General features: G+C 34.9%; 2 protein-coding genes across 3 annotated transcripts; both read right to left on the reverse strand.

The window, feature by feature from the left end:
- Positions 1–233: 233 nt before the first annotated feature.
- Positions 234–3,263, reverse strand: LOC112708599 (uncharacterized). Its single transcript, XM_025760650.3, has 3 exons — positions 2,255–3,263; positions 1,044–1,296; positions 234–831 (listed from the first exon to the last, which is right to left on the reverse strand). Exons 1-3 carry the CDS (start codon positions 2,588–2,590, stop codon positions 452–454), a joined length of 969 nt encoding a protein of 322 aa, XP_025616435.1. The 5' UTR covers positions 2,591–3,263; the 3' UTR covers positions 234–451.
- Positions 3,264–3,789: 526 nt separating this feature from the next.
- On the reverse strand, positions 3,790–6,851 carry LOC112708572 (uncharacterized). 2 transcript variants are annotated; one of them, XM_025760649.3, is made up of 3 exons: positions 6,094–6,851; positions 4,721–4,973; positions 3,790–4,449 (listed from the first exon to the last, which is right to left on the reverse strand). In XM_025760649.3, the coding sequence occupies exons 1-3, from the start codon at positions 6,430–6,432 to the stop codon at positions 4,070–4,072; spliced, it is 972 nt and encodes a 323-aa protein (XP_025616434.1). In that variant the 5' UTR covers positions 6,433–6,851; the 3' UTR covers positions 3,790–4,069. The 2 variants fall into 2 exon arrangements, with proteins under 2 accessions (XP_025616434.1, XP_025616433.1); XM_025760648.3 differs by having other exon boundaries at positions 4,721–4,976; positions 6,094–6,818.
- Between the last annotated feature and the right edge of the window lie 6,084 nt (positions 6,852–12,935).

Consider the following 12,935-nt stretch of genomic DNA (forward strand, 5'->3'; position numbering starts at 1 on the left):
ACACCAACATATTGCACAGCGCGTTCGAGAGCATTTTGATTCAAGATTTCAAGCATTTTCTGTATTCTGATTTCTAAGTTCTAACACCATTATGATCATTCGAATGATAATCACACAGAATTATCTCGTTATTATGGCTACTTACATCGAACGAGGCACACAAATACACAACATTCAAAACTTCGTACCCAGCAGCTCAACGACACAACGATCAAACCAAAAAACGAGAAACGTCAAAAACAGTACCGGAATCGGTAGATAAGCATATACTCCTATATCCCCACAACTAACTCGAAGTCAAGTTTATCTAAAGCCGCTACATCAATGTTTATTTTGCATTTTAAAATGAACAGAGAGCATATGCTCATATATGATAAAGAAAGCTAGTAAATGAGGAAGACGAGCAAAAATAAACAACAAAAGGAAGATACAAATACTTTTGGCAGCCTGTTTACCGAACCGGCTGCTGATTGTAGTGTGCCTTTTCTTTTTTCTTGGCTGCGGCAAGCCTTGCACTCCGTGCAGCAGCCTCACTAGCAGCTGCGCGTGCAGCTGCATCCATCTCCTTGCTTGACTTTTTCTTCTTCATAGAGGCAACTTTCTTAAGCCGCTCTTTGACATCAGTTGACGATGCATCATCGGCCTTCTCAGATCCTGCAGTCTCAGAAGTTGCATTATTGACATCCACGCCATCAGGCTGGTCTTGTGGTTCTTTCTGTTCCTTTGAAGATTTATCCTTCTTTTTCTTCTTTTTTGCACTTTTGCTTTCCCCAGCAGCATTCTCCTTCTTCTCCACCTCTCCGTTGCGATCATCTTCCTTCTTCTCAGCACCTGCATTTCCAAAGGTCAGTAGGAATGGAATTTCAAGTAGAGAAGCTCCAACAAACTATTTAAGCAGGACTGGCATGAGTGGATGAAAAAGTACACACGTTTGTTCAAAACAAAAGTATATAAAATTCAACCTCAAGATTCATTTTCAGAAAGAATAAAAACAAGAAACTTAGAAATGGCTTCCTTCAATCTAATTTAAAACACCATATTACCATGGGAGTCATCCTGACCACTGGGTTCTTTTTGTAATCCTAGCTCAACCAAAACAGCTTCAAGCTCTTCGAGCTCTTTTTTCTTCAATTCCTTCTTTGAAAGTTGCCTTTCAGTTTCTTTGGTAGCTGGCGAAGGTTCAGGAGGTCTTTTAAGAACAGGCTCAGCTTCTACATGCACTTCTGAGCTATTTTCATGTTCATCCTCAGCTTCATCTTCAACATCATCAAGACCTTCTATCTCACTCTCACTTTCCTGGTTTCAAATATTAAATGATGTAAAACAGTTAGTTATATAGCCCGACAATGAAGCAACCAAAAGATGTTTCAACACAGACCACCTATTCTAGGAATTTGTAATGGCTATTCCAAGTCTTAACATTTAAGTATATTCAGGGTTGTCGACAAAACCTGTGGGGGGAGTTTTACCACCCTCAGCTTACTTGATTAATAACCAATATCATAGCAACTCTAGATATTTAATGGAATGATCCTCTCACCTTGAAGCAAATCAGCTAGGTTTATTGTAATTAATGTAGAATGCACGCAAAATAATAAATAACATTCCGGCGATTCAGTTTTTATAAATCAATGATATTTTCCAGGTTAGTTATTCATAATGATGAAACAATGATTACACAGGAGCATGCGCATGGAAACATAACTAGGCGATGCACATGGAAACATATCTCGGCAAACGACAAAAGCAACCAGGCCAGGTGCAAGTGAACTAGAATCAAGACTATGAATGAATATTGGTTGCGAATCAAGACGACCATTAACAATTCTATAATTTAACCTCAAAAGCCAAGCCACTAAGGCGCTACTAGTGTAAACGATTCAATATTCAACTTAATTCTGATGCAACCATAAACACCACAATCACCCCAACAAAAAACACCCCAATGCAACCTATATTCTGAAAAAAGTGATCATTCGCTACTTAAACACTAGCATCCTCCCTTGAACTCATAGCAGATGAAATAATACTCAACCACAAATTAATTTCTATCAACCAAAAGTTCAAAACACATATAATTATCATACAGCAACTCTATCCAGGCAGAATCCTCAAAGGTATCCCTTGCCACCCATTCAAACTAGAAGGCCTAGAACTATCCAAAACCTAATAAAAATACAAATAATTCTCTCTTGAGTTCTAAACAGCAATCCAACGCAACAAACACAAAATCACGACAGAACAATAATTTCACCTCTCCGGCGGCCTCGGCCTCGGCCTCAGTCACCGAAGCTGAGGGAGCAGCAGTGGATGAAGCCCAAACGGCCTGAGGAGGTGCAGTGGTTGCATAGTAATCGTCATCGTCTTCGTCATCAACATCAGCCCAAGACTTGGCGGTGAGAGGAGCCGGAGCCCAGAAAACCTCCTTCTTCTCGGATTCCGCCTCCGCCGCGGCGCCTCTTCCCTTGGAAGAACCCTGTTGGTCCTTCTCAGGCTTCTTCTTCTTCTTCTTGAGGCTTCCGAGGGCGGCGAACACGTTGGTACTGTTTATGACCGGCGCCTCGTCTCTCCTGATACCTCCACCCACCATCCTCCAATCTCACAGAGCTCACAGCCTCGAAACGACACGGGAGTAACGCGTTTTGAAGTCAGCCGTGATGGAATTCCAGTGGGAAGGGCAAGATCGGAAATAGATAAAATTGTCTAGGGTTTCAGTTTTTTGAAGAGGAGGCGATGGTGATGGTGGTGTGTTGAAGTGTTTTACCTTTTTAGGATTAGACAAGAATCGGGGGATGGGAGAAATGAAACGACAGCGTTTTCGGATGAAGAGCTGAGAAGTGAGAAATGAAGGTTGAGTTGCTATTAGAGTAGAGAAAGAGAAGAGGTTGAGGCCGAAGGGGATATATATGGATATGATGTGGTTTTCTAGTTTTCTTTTGCGTCTGGGAATTTATAGGAGCTCCGTTTCTACTTCGTACTTTGTAATTTCGGGTGCGGTAAGAATAAAAAATCTGGGACCAATTCGGAGATCGAATGATTTTACTACACCATTTACTCATAAAAGATCCGTGTAGATGTGGTGTGCTGGGCCTCCATTGCTACGATAAGAACCACTGCCACAACTGGTTGGGGAAGACAAACTGACCAAAAACTTTTTTTTTAATAAAACTAACTAATTAAATTGACCCGTCTTGGTTGATCTTATTTGATTTTGCAATTTGCTTCGTTTCTTGCTCTGAATTATATTATTACGAATTCAGTTTGAACTCATAATAGTTCAAATATAAGAAATAGATACATAAAATCAAAATCTAATAAGAATGAAAAAATTTATAAATTTCAATTTATTTTTTTTAAACAAATCTTGTGGAGAAATGAGCTGTTGATATAAGCTAGAGTATATAAAGAAAGAACGAATTTCGAAATCATCAAATGTTTTCTCCTATAATTTTCCTCTTTGGGTCTTTCCCGTTTATACTTCAACCAATTAATAGGTTAGATAAGGTTGTAGCATTTGGTAAGATTACTTACTATAAGTACCCGTGATCTTGCCCATTCATTTCAATTCCATATCAACATCACCAGATCTTAAAAGAACATTGATTTGACAAGAATGATGTGCTCACATTGCACCATGCTACTAATTCTCAAATTCCAAGAGACTGAAGGGAACAATAGGCAACCCAAATTCCAAAAATGCGTTGATGGATTCTAACAGGCTAACAGCATCTGATTCATTAGATGAACATCATAAGAATTTTCTCGGAGATGCGCAAACAACGAAACAAATGGGGCAGAAAAATGGATTATACATTCTTGCTTCAAAACTTTGATAAGTACACAGTACCAGAATGAAAGAAAGATTCATATACTCCTATTTTCCCTCACTTAAAATTATAAATTTGCTCATAGTCAATTTATCTAAAGCCGCTATTGATGTTTATTTTGCATTTGCAAATGAACAGAGAGCATATGCCCATATATGATAAAAGAAAGATTGAAAATATAAAGGGCAAAACAGAAGGATAAACAAAGAGAAGATACAAGTACTTTGCCACTTGCCACCTGTTTACCGCACAGGCTGCTGATTGTAGTGAGTCGCCTTATCTTTTTTCTTTGCCGCGGCAAGCCTTGCACTCCTAGCAGCAGCCTCACTAGCAGCAGCCCTTGCACCAGCATCCATCTCCTTACTTGATTTTTTCTTCTTCACAGAAGCAACTTTCTTAAGTCGCTCTTTCACGTCGGTTACAGGTGCATCCTCTGCCTTCCCCGTTCCAGCAATTTCAGTAGTTGTCTTTCCATCAGCCACAGAATCAGGCTGGTCTTGCGATTCTTTCTGCTCCTTAGAAGATTTGTCCTTCTTCTTCTTCTTCTTTGCATTTTTGCTTTCACCGGTGGCATTCTCCTTCTTTTCTAACTCACCATTGCGATCCTCTACCTTCTCAACACCTGAATTTTCCAGGACAGGTAAAAGACTCCACATAAGAAATTTCTACATAATTAGTCATCTTAGCATGGCATGCAAATGTATTGGTGAACGTTTTCATGTGCAAGTTCAAGTCTCAACTTAATACATTAGATATTTAAATAGCATTCTCATAGCCAACTTGGTTGAATCAATAACAAATGCTGACAAAATAAATACCTCCTTGAAAGAACTAAGATAATTATAATATCTTTTTTCTTTTTTCCTTTCACAAGATCAAAAACATCATATTACCATGGGAGTCAGCCTGGCTTCCGGGTTCTTTTTGCAATCCTAGCTCTGCTAAAACAGCTTCAAGCTCCTCAAGCTCTTTTTTCTTCAATTCCTTCTTCGAAAGTTGCTTTTCAGTTTCCTTGGTAGACAATGAGGGTTCACGAGGCTTCTTAACAACAGGTTCAGGTTCTACTGGCACTTCTAAATCATTTTCATGTTCATCCTCAGCATCATCTTCAGCATCATCAAGGCCTTCTATCTCACTATCGCTTTCCTGCTATCAAATCATTCACATGTCTTGCAGTTAGTCAATGTGTCTAGCAGTTAGACAATGTGAAGCTCAATGAGCAATAATACCATCTTCTATGTTATTAATTTGCTATTAAGGCCAAAACCAATTAACAATTTAAGTGCCCAGTTATGCAGCTTTCAGCTTTCATTACTCCACGATCAATGGGATGTGCAGGGCAAGTCCACGAAGAATAAAGGCTACGTTAGATCATCTAGGTTAAACATTATAGTTATGGGTGAAAACGCAATCATTTTAACTATGCAAGATTGAACAAGTGAAAACTTGAGCTTGAAGAACCAAATTCCAAATCCAGAAATGAGAATAACAAATCGGCAAATTGACAAATAGTCATCAAAAGCATATTAATCAGATTCCAAATCATTAAACGGAATAAATGACAACCCGACAAGAGCATAGATATTCGAATTAGCAAACCGACAAGCAACGTCATCAAATCCAAACATACCAGATTACAGATCGTTAGACCGTTAACACAAATCAAATAAATGACAATTCAACAAGGATCATAAATACCTTCCCAGAGCTAGATATCCAGAACAAGACCAGAATCCCGAATACTCATTATCGAACAGAATATCCAACATTATATCTTTAAGATATAAAAAGAAACACTCAGGTTTCTTTCCAATCATGCATGGAATAATATTCAACACAACTCTTTCTTCTCAAAGAAACCATCATCAACCCATCCAATCCAACCTTCAAAACAGCATTGCCTGACACATCCAACTAACAGAACACAGACAACACAAACAAAACCCCAAACCTACTGAATAACATCCATTCCAGTTCAGTTCACCTCGTGGCAAATAAAATGTGAGAACATGAACAGCTCAACTAATCCAACTTTTCCAAGTCTGGTCGCTATCCATGCCACAGGACTAACGGATTCAAAGATAAAAAAACATAATAATAAAAGGAAAAAAAAAGTACACACTCTCTGCATCAAGCCAATCATCATCACCATCCCAGTTAAAAAATAAACGATTCAAGCCATTGCATATTAAGTTTCAGCAGTACTGATCGAACACACATAAATAGAAAAATCCAGTTAAAAAAATGCTCAAAGTTTTATGTTCACCTCAGCAGGGGGCTCGGATTCAGCAGCAGCAGCAACAGGGGCGCCCCAAACGGATTGAGGTGGAGCGGTGGTGGCGTAGTAGTCGTCATCATCCTCGTCGTCAACGTCAGCCCATGACTTCGACGTGAGTGGCGCCGGGGCCCAGAAAACCTCCTTTTTCTCCTGCTGTTTTGCGGTGGAGGAAGCGGCGGTGGAAGAGGACGAGGAGGCTCTCCCCTTGGATGAACCCTGTTCCTTCTCAGGCTTCTTCTTCTTCTTCTTGAGGCTTCCGAGCGCTGCGAACACGTTGGAGCTGTTTATGACCGGCGCCTCCTCCCTCCTACTCCCTCCTCCCACCATTTCCAATCTGAAACTCCGCAGCGATGGCCCCGAAACGACCGCGTTTCGACAGCTCCAGTGAAGGGACAAGATCGGAAATAAATCAAATAAATAAAAGAAAGAGAGAAATTCTAGGGTTTGTTTTTGTTTGTTCCTTCTCAGCGAGAATGGTGATCTGAGAAGTGAGGAATGTAATGTGGATGGAGTTATAAAAGGGTGCGTTTAAGAAGGAGAAATGAGAAATGTGTGTGTTGAGTATAGAGATTGAACGGAGAGGGGCGGGGGATCAGAAACGACGATGATGTGTGTGTCTCTCTCACTCTACATTACAACAGTGTCATCCTTTTGGGAATTTATAGGGCTTATTTGAAAGAGAAAAAAAATAAAAAATAAAAAAGGACCTCCCCGGATTTTAAGTTTTTAACCTCCGACTATGTATGTATTCATGTATTGGGTTTGGAACTTTGGATTGTCTTTTTAGAATGAAAAAAAATAAATAAATAAACCATTAAATAATGATTAAAAATAATAAATTTTAATAATTTTTTAATATTTTTTATAAAAAAATTATTTTTTATTAAATAAAATATTTTTATTTAATTTAAAATTTATTTAAATATATCTTTTAAAAAAATAATTTTATTAAAAAAAGTAAATTATTTTTTTTAAATTTGACAATATTTTATTTTTAAAAAAATAAAAAAAATTAATATTAATTTTTTTAAAAGTCTATTTAAATGTAAAACAATTTTTGTCTCTTAAAAAAATATTTTTTTAAAAAGAATAAAAAAATAAATATTTTTTTAAAAGTATAACCCTAATTAATTTTTCAAAAAAAATACCAATTAACAGTTTAAAAATTTTTAAATAGTAAACGATAGACATGTTATATTGTTCTATTTATAAATAATACAAAACAAATAGTATTCTACATGTGTTTCATTATCTACAATAGTGTATCTCATTGCTTCTGCATGGTATAGGAACGATATTATTTTGAATAGTAAAATATTTGTTATTTTCTAAATTTTTATATAACCTGCATCAACTCTTCTTTATTTACCAAGAATCCTAATAAAGTAGGTGAAATTTTATTTTAAAAATTATTATTTCTATGACAATTTCTTACAAATAGACATGTCTTTATGATTAATAGTACATATAAACAATATCATTAAATTTTACATGATGAATTAATAAAATGTCATAATATATCAACTATTTATTATTATAGATAACCTAATTAATTTTTGTATTCTTTGAAGGCTAATAAGTCTTAGATTAAAATTCTCAAATTATCCCTTCTTATTATCATCTTTTCTGTTCCAATTCTTCGATCATTTCCATTATTTTTACCACTGTCACTCTCCAAAAACGCTCAATTTTAATCCCCTAAATATTCTTCTTATCATTTTCCTCTTCTTCTTCTTTTCTTTTATCGTTATCACCATCATATTTATTATCATCACCACCATCACTATCTTTATCTTCACCATCATTATCGATGCAGTAGAGATGTCATCACTCCAGTCACAACAACAAATCCAACACAGTCAAGTGCCGATTCAAGAAACAATGTATGCAAAACGTGGTTCTGTGGTGTGAGGAAGCGGCTATGGAAAAGATTTGCAGTAGACATAAGAGACCCATGGAACGTGTGTGGCCTAAAACCTTTGATTCCGTTGAAAAGGTGTGCCAACAACAGTAAAAGGCGAAGGCAACATCGGTAGAAAGGAAGACGAGAAAGAGAAAGGAGAGACAGAATGCAAGTGCAAGGGAACACCATTCAATTTTATGCATCTAGTAGCATTGTAATTTGTCTTTCACATATTACAAAAAGTGGTCTACAAATCATTGAAGTTCTTAAAGTCATTGCTGGAGAAAATCCTTTTATTAGTACCTATTGATGATGCATGTGAAGCTTACATCTTCTTAATTACAAAGGCCTTCAATAAAGAGAAGATTATGTGCAAGTTCCTATGTTTAGAGGAGTTGTTTGTCTGCAAGTAGAAGTGAACGCGAATTGAATATGATCAAAATATTAATCCGATTCGATCCGCACTAAAATCATTGAATTTGATATCTGCATTTTGTTTACGTTTGGATTCAATCCAATTTCGCGGATCGGATATCGAATATATTTGCCATATTAAAAAAAAAAAGTAAAAAGCTTATTCTTATTAAAAAAATATCAATAAATTTCATTTTTTCATTTTTTTAACATATTTACTCATAAAATATTATTAAACATAATTTTCTTAAATAATAAAAATAAAATAATACAATATATAATAATTATTATTTGAAATAAAATATAAAAAAAATATTTACTTATTTATTTATTTTTGCGTATCCGTAAATATACAGATCGAATATGTAGATACCTATACGAAATCCATAATTCAGTACGGATTGGATCAATATTCACAATTTTATATCGGATTCAGATAAATACCATAAATATACAAATTAAATCTGATCCATAAACACCCATATCTGCAAGATTATTGTGTTTAAGTTCTTATTATCGATGCCTTTTGTTGTTATTAATCTCGAAAAGTAGTTGTATTGAATCTGAAAGTTCTTTAAGAAATTGCATATGGGATTAGAGGACAAGTCATTATAATTGTGGTTGTGTTTGCGTTTTTTTTTTTTTTTTCTCAAAGAAAATAATAAGGATTCGGATGGAAAAGAACATCAAAGGAATATTTTGATAATTCTAGAGAAAAATTTAAGGGAGTTAACTCTATATTTAGTAATTGATTATTTTTATCAGACGAAAATTTTCTTTCATAAGTATAATATTAGTTTTTTAATGATTAATTTTGTTATCATTCAAATCTTTCATGATTAGAAATAATTATTTATTCTAATCTTATCATATTTTTTAGAACACAGAATAAATAAACTCTTATTATAATATTATCAAATTATGTGAGTCAACCAACTTTAAATTGGTCAAATGATTAATTTTTTCGTCCATTTAAGTAAGTATGAAGTATTTAAATTTTATCATGTGTATATAATAATTTATTAGTTAATAACATACACTTAAATATAATTCCAATTTATAATGAATTAATCATTAACTTTTGAATTGAAGAATTTCATAGAAACTAAAAAAAAGACAAAAAAAAAAATCAATTATGTGAGTCACAATACCAATCTCCTTAATATGTAAATTGCAATAACTGATGGTAATTGACTTTGAAGATACATCCAAAGTTATTCAATTTGAATCAAGAATCCAAGAATCACTTTGTATGGAAATATATTTGATTACAAAAGTACTCTGCCGAAAAAAAATATTGACTACCATTAAGGCATTAATTATCACATATTAATGATGAAAGATAAAAAAGGGTAAGTTTTATAATTGCCAGTACCAAACTAATAATCGATTCGATCAGAATACATTATTAATGAATTATTAGTTTAACTATTAAATAATTGGTTAAATCGATTAATTTGATCATAATTAAATAATTATATATAATTTTTTTATAATAAATAATTTTTATATTAAATTAATTATTATTTTTTATTTTAATAATTCAGTAATTAATTTATACCTATTACATTATTTAAGTATATATAAATAAATCTATTTTGAGTTTGAATTTTTTATTTAACATTTCTTAGCCAAAAAGAATTATGTTAAATTATACATAAATTTATGTATTGCACATATTTAATTTCATCAATTTGATTACTAAGTTAAAGAGAATGATTGTTTTATATTTTTATATGTTACTACAATTAATATGACCTTTAGCAACGCTAAATTTCGCAAAGTCTTAAAATCGTTTTTTTAGATAATTTTAGACAACAATTTTTATGGTGTTACTGTTGAATTCAATTTTTCATTATTTTATAGCAACAAATTAAAACTGTTTTCTTTGACTATTTTAACGAATAATTTTATAATTGTTACCATGATTTGTTTTTAAGCCATGGTTTTTTATTATTGTTTAAACCATGTCCAAAAGAAACACAAAAAAACCATTGCCAAAATGCTACACTTCGAAACCGTTCTATTAGATGGTCTTAGACAATGATTTTTACAGTGTTGCTATTGAAGTTTAAATTTTCATTACGTTATAACAATAAAATAAAACCGTTCTCTTTAACTATTTTAAAAAATGTTTTATAACCATTACAACAATTGTTTATCAAACAATAATTTTTTAATATTATTTAAATAATTATACAAATTAAAAGATATATATAAAAATAATTATAAATAATCATACAAATTTAAACAATTTTTTTCTATAAATACTAAATTTATAAAATACTCAAAAACTATTGTTATAAATATATAACAAATATTATTTTTGAAAAAAATAAAGTTAAATAAATTTATAATAAATATTATATATTTTTGTTATAAATATATAACAAATATCATTATAGAAAAAAATAAAATTAAAATAAATTTATAATAAATATTATATAATTTTTGTTTAATCCCCCTCTAAATTAAACCCTAACATAACCAAGGAACTCTCTTCAGAACAAAACAACATCAGCACGTGTGGTCTTCTTCCCTGCTCCCTCTACCATCAACCATAACCCACACCAACTCATCAGACTTAGAGCCATCATTGCACACAAATCAAACTTTTCGCAACCTCACCATGTAGCCCTAACCCACTGTCGAAGGAAGGAGCTCCCGGTGCGCCGTCGCTGCGTCTTTGAATCGTCACTGCGTCTCTGGCCGTTTCTCTCCTTTTCGCGGCATCACTGCTTCTCCCATCTCAGCGGCATCACTGCTTCTCCCCTCACCTTGCCGCGTTTATTGTTGTCTTGGTCGTTTGTGGGTTGTGCTTCTTCTGCTTCTACTTTGCTGCTTTTGCTTCTGTCGTTTATCGGTTGTCGCTACTTCTGTCGTGGTTGCTGGCTTGGTCGTTTGTGGGTTGTCATTTGTGGTAACCAAGGTTCTGAAAACCGGTTTGAACTGACCGGTCGAACCGGTTGAACCGTGAACCGGTGAAGTTTCTGGTTCGGACAGAAGTCATAATCGTCTTTTTTTTTAAAACCGTTATCGAACCACTGAACCGACCGAGAACCAGTCAGTCGAACCGAATCGGGACCCGACCGGTTTTTAGATTTTCCACCAAAACCTAATCCTCTTCTCCCGTCCTTGAGCACTCACTTCACTCACACTACCCGCAGCAACATCCGGCCATCGAGCTCCTCCATCACTCTGTCACTTGCTCCGTCCAGCCACCGCCGTGCCACCCCGCCGTCGCAACTGTCATCTCCAGCCACTCTTCCCCAAGCCATTCCCCCAATTCTCAGTCCTTCCTCTCTCAACTCTCAACCCTAGGTTCAGTCTCCCCCACCGCCGCAAGGCTCAACTCAGCGCTAAACAATCGGTGCCTCCGCCTGTATATTCTCCTGGTAGCCTGTCATCCGTCGCACGTCGTGGGTTGTCGTGGTCATTGCCTAGTCGACGGTCGCCCTCACCTTCTCATCACCGGCGTTCTTGCTCCTTCTCCCTCATACTCTGCTCATTGCTCACTTCTCAGAGTCTCATACTGAAAGTAATGGTTATTTTTTTGCCTTTTTTTTGTTCATTTATTGTTCAGATTCAGAGATGTCCCTTTCCTCCTTTGCTTGGTAAGATTAGTATGATTTAGTTTATTCATTCAAGATCTTGCTTAGGTTTTTTTTATGCTTAATCACTTAGTTAGGCATTTGGTTAAATTGGGGATAATTGTGCAGAACAATGATTGGATGAACGTTGCAACTCTTGTTTTAGTTAGTGGTTCTTTTAATTAGTAGCTTGCAGTTTTAGTTCTTATTTGGTTGTTGGATTGCTATATTAACTTATTTTGTTATGCTCTTGGTCTTTCTAATTTGTTACTTTGATAAATTGTTGTTCTAGGGGCTCTTCTTGATTTTGTAAAATGTAATTGTTAGATTGTGCTGGTTTTGATATTTTAATAACTTATTAATTTAATAAATTGTATTTGTGGTTTGTTATTTTTTATTTTGATATAGGAGTTGGTGCACGAATTTGTGATTCGCACAACTAACCAGCAAGTGCACTGGGTCGTCCAAGTAATACCTTACGTGAATAAGGGTCGATCCCACGGAGATTATTGGTTTGAAGCAATCAATGTTTACTTTATTAATCTTAGTCAAGAGGCCAATAAGGATTTAATGAAATTACTAGGTTTGATTATAAAAATAAAAGAGAATAACAGCGTTACTTGTTGTGCAGTAATGGGGAATATGTTGGAGTTTTGGAGATGCTTTGTCCTTTGAACTTCAACTCTTCCTTGAAATCCTTCAACACACGCAAGGCTCCTTCCATGGCAAGCTCTATGTAGGGTGTCACCGTTGTCAATGGCTACTTCCCATCCTCTCAGTGAAAACGTTCCTATGCTCTGTCACAGCACGGCTAATCATCTGTCGGTTCTCAATCAGGTTGGAATAGAATCCATTGATTCTTTTGCGTCTGTCACTAACGCCCAGCCCTCAGGAGTTTGAAGCACGTCACAGTCATTCAATCC

Source organism: Arachis hypogaea, chromosome 1, assembly GCF_003086295.3.
Source record: "Arachis hypogaea cultivar Tifrunner chromosome 1, arahy.Tifrunner.gnm2.J5K5, whole genome shotgun sequence".
Taxonomy (NCBI): Eukaryota; Viridiplantae; Streptophyta; class Magnoliopsida; order Fabales; family Fabaceae; genus Arachis; species Arachis hypogaea.

Coding starts and splice junctions, on each gene's coding strand:
- LOC112708599 (XM_025760650.3), bottom strand. CDS start 2,590: ATGGTGGGTGGAGGTATCAGGAGAGACGAGGCGCCGGTCATAAACAGT. Junction 1,297..2,254: donor AGGCCGAGGCCGCCGGAGAG/GTGAAATTATTG, acceptor ATTTGAAACCAG/GAAAGTGAGAGTGAGATAGA. Junction 832..1,043: donor TGGTCAGGATGACTCCCATG/GTAATATGGTGT, acceptor TTGGAAATGCAG/GTGCTGAGAAGAAGGAAGAT.
- LOC112708572 (XM_025760648.3), bottom strand. CDS start 6,432: ATGGTGGGAGGAGGGAGTAGGAGGGAGGAGGCGCCGGTCATAAACAGC. Junction 4,977..6,093: donor AATCCGAGCCCCCTGCTGAG/GTGAACATAAAA, acceptor ATGATTTGATAG/CAGGAAAGCGATAGTGAGAT. Junction 4,450..4,720: donor AAGCCAGGCTGACTCCCATG/GTAATATGATGT, acceptor TGGAAAATTCAG/GTGTTGAGAAGGTAGAGGAT.